General features: G+C 22.5%; 1 protein-coding gene across 1 annotated transcript in view; it reads right to left on the bottom strand. All coding sequences in view use genetic code 6, as the record gives it.

The window, feature by feature from the left end:
- Positions 1 to 9,628, bottom strand: part of TTHERM_001010049 (hypothetical protein) — a gene marked incomplete at both ends in the record, with an annotated part of 9,831 nt that extends 203 nt beyond the window's left edge. Inside the window, 25 exons of the mRNA XM_012798033.1 lie at positions 1 to 652; positions 713 to 850; positions 2,069 to 2,591; positions 2,894 to 3,411; positions 3,462 to 3,607; positions 4,333 to 4,533; positions 4,589 to 4,696; positions 4,752 to 5,072; positions 5,141 to 5,340; positions 5,406 to 5,606; positions 5,824 to 6,256; positions 6,310 to 6,535; positions 6,592 to 6,662; positions 6,718 to 6,797; positions 6,852 to 7,125; positions 7,213 to 7,325; positions 7,407 to 7,458; positions 7,611 to 7,909; positions 7,964 to 8,180; positions 8,239 to 8,314; positions 8,370 to 8,571; positions 8,635 to 8,800; positions 8,857 to 9,128; positions 9,182 to 9,281; positions 9,352 to 9,628. The exon at positions 1 to 652 is cut by the window's left edge and continues 203 nt beyond it. Of these exons, the coding sequence (XP_012653487.1) occupies positions 1 to 652; positions 713 to 850; positions 2,069 to 2,591; positions 2,894 to 3,411; positions 3,462 to 3,607; positions 4,333 to 4,533; positions 4,589 to 4,696; positions 4,752 to 5,072; positions 5,141 to 5,340; positions 5,406 to 5,606; positions 5,824 to 6,256; positions 6,310 to 6,535; positions 6,592 to 6,662; positions 6,718 to 6,797; positions 6,852 to 7,125; positions 7,213 to 7,325; positions 7,407 to 7,458; positions 7,611 to 7,909; positions 7,964 to 8,180; positions 8,239 to 8,314; positions 8,370 to 8,571; positions 8,635 to 8,800; positions 8,857 to 9,128; positions 9,182 to 9,281; positions 9,352 to 9,628 (5,866 nt within the window). The remainder of the gene's footprint in view (positions 653 to 712; positions 851 to 2,068; positions 2,592 to 2,893; positions 3,412 to 3,461; positions 3,608 to 4,332; positions 4,534 to 4,588; positions 4,697 to 4,751; positions 5,073 to 5,140; positions 5,341 to 5,405; positions 5,607 to 5,823; positions 6,257 to 6,309; positions 6,536 to 6,591; positions 6,663 to 6,717; positions 6,798 to 6,851; positions 7,126 to 7,212; positions 7,326 to 7,406; positions 7,459 to 7,610; positions 7,910 to 7,963; positions 8,181 to 8,238; positions 8,315 to 8,369; positions 8,572 to 8,634; positions 8,801 to 8,856; positions 9,129 to 9,181; positions 9,282 to 9,351) is intronic.
- Positions 9,629 to 10,087: the final 459 nt, after the last annotated feature.

Below are 10,087 nucleotides of genomic sequence, written 5' to 3'. Positions count from 1 at the left end.
ATAAATTATAAGTTTGCTATATCTACACTATATTTGTAAGTTTTTTCTAAGAGGAATATAAGCTACTTCCATCTGATGAAAAGTTGTTTGTAAAGTTTGATAAGAGCAAATTCAAATAAAATTTATTATAACTGGAAGACACATACAAAGCTCCTCCCTTACTATAAGCAAAATTATTAGAAAAGAGACATTATATAAATCTAAGGGTTACACCTAAATTTTATTGCATTTAATTAATGTAAATAGCTCCTCCATTAGAGTTTTTAGGATCGCTTAAAGAAAAACTCCAATTCTCTGTGAAATTTGTTTAATAAATATAAATATTAGCTAGTGAAATAGCTTGTATGTATAAGCCTCCTCCTTAAAGTGACAATCCACCACTAAAACTACTGCTTAATATTTTTAAAGCTGAGCATTGTATCATGGCTATACCTCCTAGAATACTACTACTATTGCCACCTAAAAACTGTAATTTTTGCTGGTAATTTGCAAGTATTGTAAAATTTGAGTACTGTATCTAAATTAAGCTTCCTTAGATATAAAGAAGATTATGGTTGGGATGATTCTAGGCATTCATTATTCTTGAATTTATTATTTCTAATTTCCCAATTACATTTTTCAAGTTAATTACTGTAGAATAAAAGGTTTAATTCTTTTTTAAATTTAAAAAGTGTAAATAAATAATTTTATTGGTTTTAAATTAAAATTTTACTTAAAGATTTATAGGTGGTTGAATTGTATTATAAGCTTATATATAATTCATATTAGTATATCCTTGCAAGATTGTGATTTAAGCAGCACTAAAAATTTGTATATTAAGTTTAATGCTTGCTAATTTTCTTAGAATGACCTAATTAAAAGTAATTGAATTGAAAGTTGCTTGAAATTGATTTGGGTCAAATTAGTCAGTAATTAATTAACTGACAATAAATAATATCTCATCAGCAATGATTTGATTAAATATTACACTTTTCATTTATATTTATTGTATCAAGTCTTAAATATTTATCAAGTTTAGTGATGTGCTTTGACTAAAATTATCTCCAAATAATATTGTTTATATGGAAGCCTTATTTACTCCAAAAGCTTATATGATTGTTATAAGTTATGGCTCATTAATATTCCCATTACTTAATAATAATGAATTTGTCTATCTAACTTAAATATAGTATATGTTGTAATTTTAGCTGTATTTGTTTTAAGATATGTTAAAATTACTAATTATCACTTCTGTTTTAAATTTACCGCTATAACTAAATAATAATTATTCAAAAGAGTTAAATGTATTATTAAACACTAAAATTTAGTCTATGCTAATCATTATTTAATCTTAGAAATCAAGTACTGGAGAAAATTAAATGAATTGCGCTTTTTCAAAATAATTTGATTAAATTATTATATTTTATGCTTTTATTGTGTTTACTTAGAACAACTACATTTTCACTTTTTAATATTAATTTTGCTAGCAATTTGAATTTGCAAAAGTAAAGTTTATGAGAGAAAAATACATAAATCTTTCTCCCTATAATATTTAAGAATAGCTTAAAAACGTAGAATTTTAGAACAGCATGTTTGCAACATTAGAAATGCTTGTAATTTCTTAGCCTTAATAATAGCTGGCAAAAACATGTGATTGATAACTGAGTGATCCATGCATAAATTTAAAATCTTAAATTTCTAAATCGCTAGGACTATCGACTGAAATAAACTTAGATTTTTGTGAAAAATCAGAATAGAAGATAGACAAATTTGTCAATTAGTAAGTTAAAAAGGTATGGTTAAAGTATGAATGAACATTTATAAGAGTTTATTAATAAAAGCTGCAGTTATTAAACAAAGTATTATTCATGATAAAGGTCCCATTAAAATTATAAAAATAAGTTTAAAGTTAGTTTATATATTAGCGTTAACACAAGAATGTTGTGTTCTAAAATTCTATGTTATTTATATGTTCTTCATATATTTTGAAACCGAAATTTTTGTTCAAATTTTTTGGCTTAAGATTTATATTTTAAATCTTAAAAGAGCTAAAGCCTTTAAAAGTAGCTATATCATTTTATAACATTACATAATCTGTTAAACTGTTTGATTAGTTTGCATTTAAAGTGATAGAAAGAGTCTAAATTGAAGGAATCCTATTTTTTATATTAGTGTTGATGTTTAAAGCAAAGTCCTAATCGCAAATTCTTGATTTATCAATGAAATTGATGGTAAAATCAATTTCTCTTAATTGAAGTTCATTATAGTAAACTATAGATATATCGAATTCTGGTTCATTTATTATAAGTTTATCAAGATTTATTTCATTTATTCTATATAAATTAAGTGGTTCATCAAACGTACCTTTACCTAACGGTTGGCTAGCTGTCCCACACTCTGCAAAAATCTCAGTTTTTTTCTTAAAATAGCACCCATTATCATTTTTTAAGCAATAAATGCATCTCTTTCTAGCTTTATCATATCTGATTTCATATTTTTACATATCTCCATAATTACTTGGTAGTTATTGTTTACATGAATAACATTTTACTTTATACAAACTTAAAGGATCTAAAACTAAATCTAAATTATTATCTTCACAAGTTTCACAACTATTAATAAATATTAAATTATTTTAATAATATAAATTAAAAAAAGAAAAATTTATTGATCTCTCTCCAAAAATTTATTTTAAAATTCTATTTGAAAATGATTTGAAATTAAAAATTCGTCATTTTATTTAAGAAAATAATTATTTTAATTTTAAATATTTTTATAACAAAATCCTATTTTAATTTTATAAATTATTATGAGAAATAAATTTAAGTGAATATCTTAGATAGATTTATCTACAAAAAATAATAAAATCTGAAAAATTTAAAAAAAAGGAAATTAAATAAATTTAAAAATTTACAGAAGTGGACAAATTTAGCAATTTTTTTATAAGGAATCAAATGTGACCATTTATTAGAAGTTGCTTAGAAAATTGGTTCCGTAATGAAGTTTAGATATATAACCTTAAATAGGAGCTATGAGATTGAAAAGTTTTGTGTAATTGCAGGATATACATAAAGGACTATCTTTAAAATTAATACAATTTTGGCAGTATTTACCACATTAAGGTTTTTAACAATTTTATTGTGTATAATCAAGAAAAGAACCAAATTTACAATCTGAGCACTTCATTTTTATCATAAAAACGTTTTTATAATTAAGCCTTTATTATAAAGAAAAATTGATTGTGGTTTAAGGTGTATTGATTATGTAGTTAGTAAAATTAACTCTTTAAAAGTTAATATATCCTTCTTCATAGCAGGTTTAACAAGTTTCAGGGCAAGGTATACATCCAAAAATGCTTGGAACATATCCTTAAGAACAAACTTTGCATTAATATGTATTAGCAGAGACAAAGCACTCAAGACATTTATATATCTTTATATTTAACCATTAATAAAATTCACTTAAAATAAGTAAATATTTACCTATTTTTTGCATTCAGTATTAAAATCACAAGATACACTACCTCCTTAATAAATAGCTGGAGATCCATTTATACAAGTATTTAATGTAGTTAAGGAGTAATAAGTAATGTTACCATTTTATACCTTTCTACAATTATAAACATCATCTAAAAGTTTTTAAATTGTAAAAAAACGATGATTAATAATTAACTAAAACTTTAAAATATTTTAGATTTTTTAAAAGTTCAAAGTTTAATCAATTTATATTTTGGTTATTTTGTTGGTATAATAATAAAATGATTTACTTGATTTTCAAAAAGTTAAAAAAATATTTTATCTTGAGATTTGTTTTTTGTGCAAAGTTAGTTAATTAGTATTTATATTAATAAACACTATTTATAGTTTTTAGAGTAAATTATGATAATACTAAATAAAATTCATAGAACTGAAAGAATCAAATACTTGTAAATTCTGTAATTAAAAAATTAATTTCTTAAATAAGATATAAAAAAATAAATTATGTGAATTTAATTAATAATAATTTTTTTATTTTTGGAAACCCTCTTTAAAATATTGAGAAATAAGGTTTTTAGTATTTAATCAATATTTTAAAATAAATACCCTATTCATTTTTTAGTGATTAAAAATTTAATAATCAAAATTGCTAACCTATAATCAAGGTTAATAATTATAATAAGAAAGAAAAAACTTAACTTAATAATTATTTATATGATAATAGAAGTTATAAAAGTTATTATAATACTTCAGAAATTTGCAATTAAAAAATGTTTATTTTAGTTAAAAAGAAATAAATAAATCTATATTATCTACCAATACTATGTTTTTTTTATTATAATAAATAAAAATTTTAGAAAATAATATTCTGAATTACTTCTAGGTGAATAGCCCATATATATGCATTCTTAGTATCTACCATCATATAAGCAAGAATCGTAATTGCATTTTAAGCAATTTAATTTTGATTCAGTTGAAGATTTATCAAGGAAGGTTCTTAAAGATAAACTATTTATTGAATCATTTAAATCTTAATCTAAGCAATTGTTCAATTATTAGATTTTATAGCAATCTTTTCCTAAAAATAAAAAAAAAAATTAAAAATATATTATTTCAGATATGATAAAAATTACTATTTGAAGACAATGTATATCCTTATTAGCATTTTACACATTTTAAAAATTAGTATACTTAGTTTCTAAAATTTTATTTTCTATAATTTAGTAAATCTCCTGCAAATTCTTATATTTTTTATAGTTTCTTAAAATTTTTTTGTTGAAAAAATTGTAAATATACCATAAGCACACTCGAGACAATATAAACCGCATTAATCGCACTAAGTAAAATTCAAACTAACAGTGTACTAGGTATTGCATTAAATGCATGCAAATATAGATTTAGAAAAATCATAAATTCCTTAATCTAAATATTCTTTTGGTATATCATCTATTAGGATAGGTTATAAGTTTTAATCGAATAGGGCTCTTCCACATTTTTAGCAGTTTAAAGGGCACTTTTAACATATACCATTTTAGTCAGAGTAATAATAATCAATGCATCTGTAGCAATATGGTTTCTTATTTGGATTGGAATCACAAAATTTACACAGATTAGAACCTAATATAAAAATATTATTATTTGTAATTTTGCGCATATTAATTTAATCTTAAATATATATTATTTACATGCAAAAGGAGAAAATTCTTTTTTTTGTATCATTAGGTTAGCAAGTTGTCTATTAGCTTAATTTGGATCTAAATTTTGAGAATTTCCTTTTTCAATACTGTAGTACAAAAATTTAGAATAATTATTCGTAAATCTTTTTATTCCTGCCATTTATACTACCATCTTAGCACAATTCTTATTTTTCCAAGTATTTAAAGTCCTATATAAATATTTTTATTATTTTAATTCAATTATCTTAAAATTTAAAGTTAAATAAATAAATACCAGTCTTCATTCTAGATGTTACATTCTACACATTTATAAAATTAAGTACCATATTAACTTAAAATTGGATCATAGCTTATGTTGCTGTATATATTTGTATCACATTTAATACAAAATTAATTTTAAGTCTAATTATCTTAATACAAGAAATAATCCTCCATACATTAAGTGCACATATTTAGATTATCACATTTCTAGCATCTTTTTTTAAATAACATAAAAGAATGAATTAATTATATATTGTAAAAATATTTAAATATAGCAAGATGCCATACAAAAATTTAGTGGTTTGCATGCTAATTATATTTTTTTTGTTGAAATAACTTGAATTAAACTTTTTTTAAGTGTGAATAAAAAAATACAGTAAATAAAATTAATTTAATTCGCAAATAATTAATTAATAAAAGAAATTAATTACCCTTCCGGACATTTTTAGTTTGAAATTGAGCAATCATTTTTTGGGTAACAATCTTCAGATACATATTAAATATCTAAATTAAAGTAAGGGTAATTTTTATTGTTTGATTTTTAATAGCAAATTCCATCACCTGGGTTATAATAATATTTAGGACAGAATAGACAATTGTTTGTTTTATGTGCTTCAGCTATTGGCAAACAAAAATAATTTTTATCAATGCATAGATTCTCTTAATATTTGTTAGTTGAGTTAATATCTTACATAATGCATTGTTCATCTTATCTAAACTAATAAAGGCAATTAGTTTAAGAATATTATAAGTTATATGTATACTTATAATAAGTACATCTCTAAGTTCTTTTATTTAAGCAATAATATTTAGGACAAACTACGCAATGTGGATTAATTAAAGACTAAAAACTAGAGCAAAATCCTAAATAATAAAACAAATTTCGTGTTTAGAAAAACAAAAATTTAAAATAATACCATTAATATCTTAGCAGTAAGCTGCTCCTAAATTAATACATTTTTAAGTTTACTAATTTAAACATTATGTGTATGAACAGTTTGAACATTTTTGTATAGGGTCTTTAGAGAATACACATGCCCCGTTTACATCAGAACAAACAATATCATTAATCAATACTTTGGAACAAAATTAAATTCCTTTACTATCTTTTCTCATACAGTACTATCCTTTGTAACAATATTCCTTTTTGCAAATTTAAATATAAAAATAAATAAATTATAAATAGATGAATATTTTACAATCTCAAAATTGTTAACTATATTATTATTGTCATCTTCCTTTACACATTTTTGGGATTATTTGTATCTGCCTACAATAATTATTTAATTCATTATTTATAACTAAAAATTTGAAAGTCTTTTTACCAACTTAAGAACTAATTTTATAATCTATTAGAGCACAAAATTAATCTTGAGGCTCATCTGAAATACCTGTCAAACAAAAGCTAAGTTATTTAAATTAAATTAAATTTCAAATTTATAAAATCAAAATAAAAAACCTTTGAAAACATTATATAGCACCAAAGACTCCTTTTTCTCCTTCCTAGAGGCATTTACTTGTTTTATCTTCTCTCCCAGGATTCTAAACTGACAAAGGTAGACAAACTTAATTTAGCAAACAATAGCCTTCAGTACAATATAAAGATTAATCTGTATATGCTGGCTAGCATTTTTAGTTAACATCTCTAGCAATCGGTAGATTAATACTTAAAGGTTGACATTCTCCTTTATCATTGATGCATTAAAAACCATCAACGCAACTGATTGTGGAGGCTATTATTTTTTATACCAAAATATTATTTACTTTTTATCATTCTTTCATACTTTCATTTTATTTAAATCAAATAAGTGAATACTTACGTAAATATAGATCTTAGCATTTTCCTGAATTATTTTTTGCAGGAACCTTATTTCCTGGATATTAAGTGCTTTCTAATTACAATGAATGGCATAAATATCTTTTCTATTTAGATCTTATTTTATTAAATTAGATAAAAAATTGATAAAAGTATATTTTTTTATATTTTTTAGTATGTAAGTATTTCTAAAATTACTATATTGGTATTTAGAATATGCAATAATTTAGATCTCCACATTCATCAATACCTTTTGATTTAATTAATAATTATATTAAGTTTTCATAATTTTTATAAATCTTTATCTTAATTTAATTATTCTATATTTGGTGTCACATCATAACTAACTTTAAAGTGAAGAAACTAAAGTGAATATTTATTTATTTATTTGTTAATATTTACCTATTTAACTAATTTCGAACTAAGCTAAACATCTTTGAGTTAAACTTTCTAATCCTACATATTAAGTATCTCCCAGGTAAGCACCTAGCTAAAAGCAATATCTTTAATTACTTTATACTTAAATAATGCAGAAACCAGTTGGACAACTCTTTATTTTTTATCCCTTTTCCAGAATACTTTAATAAGGGAGACAAGAAGTAGTTATTATTTCTTTGGCGAAATTAGGTAGAGATGTATCTTAAGACATATCAACACAAACATCTTTCATTAAACATTATCTAGCTTTGTGGCATTTTTTTCTAAATTTTATAATTATAAAGTTAATATTATATCATCATGAAATTTATATTTACGAAGGATAGCTTTCCTGGCATTAGCCATTGTCATCTTTAGTAGAAGTTATCCCTGTATTTGTTATTTTAGTACATTAGACATAATACTCTTATTAACCACTACCACTACCACTACCACCATCTTTTAAAATTCTCAAAGTTTTAAAAAGGCCCTATTATTCTACAGTTTACAAAATACACGAACCATCAGAGCATGTTAAATTTAAATTTTTACTATCTAAGTTTAGCATATTTATTAAAATGAAACTATTTTTTTTAATTAAAATAAAAAATACCTAAATCCTATTTAGGAATACGTACATCTTAAGAAATGCATTTTCCTATTTGATTGTTTTCTTGATAAATAGCACCCTAAATTTATAAAAATATCTGATTAAATAGGTTAATTGCAAAAAAATAAAATTACAAAAGTTTTTGGATTTTCTATTGTCATCAATTCACAAGATCTCTGGCCATTATCCTCTAAAATACATGTCGATTTTGCTTCTGGAGAATAAAAACATTCTATAAAATCAGTTTCTGAGTTAGTTGAACATGAATTATCATGCTTTTTAGAAATATTTTGAAAATCATCCATTCCAACACAAGAATATTTTGAAATACAAAATCTAATTAATTGTAATTAAATAGTAAGTAATTAAATCTTTAAGAAAAAATTTTTAAAAACTTACCCAAAAATACACATTTCAATTAAATTATTATCATCAGAAAATACTTCATTTTCTTAAGCACACAAATATTATTAAGTCCTTCCGACGATTTTATTATTTAAATCTCCAACTTTTAGGATATGAGAAGATTCAAAAAGACAATAAGGACTTTTCAAAAAAACTAAATCTAAATATATTTGAATAATTTAATAATTTGACATAATTAAGATAGTAATTAAATACTTTTATTGATAATTAAGTCTTAGTACTTGTCTTTAAAGATGCATTCATTAGTTTAATTAATAAACGCTACACCAATTACTTCATCTATAGACTAATAAGTCGTGCATTTATTTATTTATGTGATTGAATTTTTTAGTAAACAAATACTTTTGTCGCTAAAGCAAGACTAAATTTACCCTTCTTTATTAATTTATGCACAATTTTAATTAATATCCCTTGCTGCATTTTAATTAAAATCCATGGGTATGCAGATGTCATTAAATAGACAATACCTAAGAATTATTATGTATTAAATTCAAAAATAAATAAAAATAAAAAATAATACTAATGTTTGCAACTACATTTCATACTGTTAGGTCTTTAATAAAATTCCTCTAACGAAAAGTCATCTTTGAGGCAATAATCAAATATTAGATTGACTAGAACTAATAAATTTAATTATACAAAATATATTAATTAATTAAATTTATTAAAAGCACTTTAATTTATATTTACTTAGAGGAGAGTCTATTTTCAATTAATCAATAATATCTTGTTTTTCTATGCAAATCAAATTCATTTAAGCATCTTTATATATCCCTATATACTGATCTTAAATGTCTTCAGTTATAGTTACACACATAGTATTTTATTTATTTTTGCAGACACTACTTTTTCCATTTTTTTCTATATCAAAACATTTATTCACCTATTTGACTATATCTCTATCAAATAAGCATTTCTAGCTATCAGAATCTATTCCCACGATATCAGAAGTCAGCTTTATGCACATATTGATAAATACTGAATAGCATTAATTTTCACCACATAATTCGGCTTTTGTTTAAATTATGTAATGAAAAAAAATGATTTATATTGCATTAAAAATTCTCATCTTATTTTTTTAATGATAATTCTTTAATATTTTTTTTTCTTTCTTCAAATATTGATTATATTTTAATTATGTTTATTCGAATTAGAATGTAGAATCTACCAATAATAAATCAAATAGGTTTAATATTTTTGCTGTTGATAATATTTTGTTATTAGGAAGTGCACAATCATTTTTGATTATATATATATAATACCCTAATATACTACATTTTCAAGACTATATGCAAATCACAATATTAGATGGTATTAAATCAAAATTTTTAGTTTAAAAAAAGATACTTTCTCCAAACTGTATCTGAAGTTAAAACTTATAATATATGTTAAAAATTTAAATTAGAATATATATTAGCTTTCAATA

The sequence above is a fragment of the Tetrahymena thermophila genome (genome assembly GCF_000189635.1).
Source record: "Tetrahymena thermophila SB210 genomic scaffold scf_8254608, whole genome shotgun sequence".
In the NCBI taxonomy this organism is placed as follows: Eukaryota; Ciliophora; class Oligohymenophorea; order Hymenostomatida; family Tetrahymenidae; genus Tetrahymena; species Tetrahymena thermophila.
The sequence above is the reverse complement of the archived record's forward strand: the minus strand, read 5'-3'. Positions and strand labels throughout refer to the sequence as shown.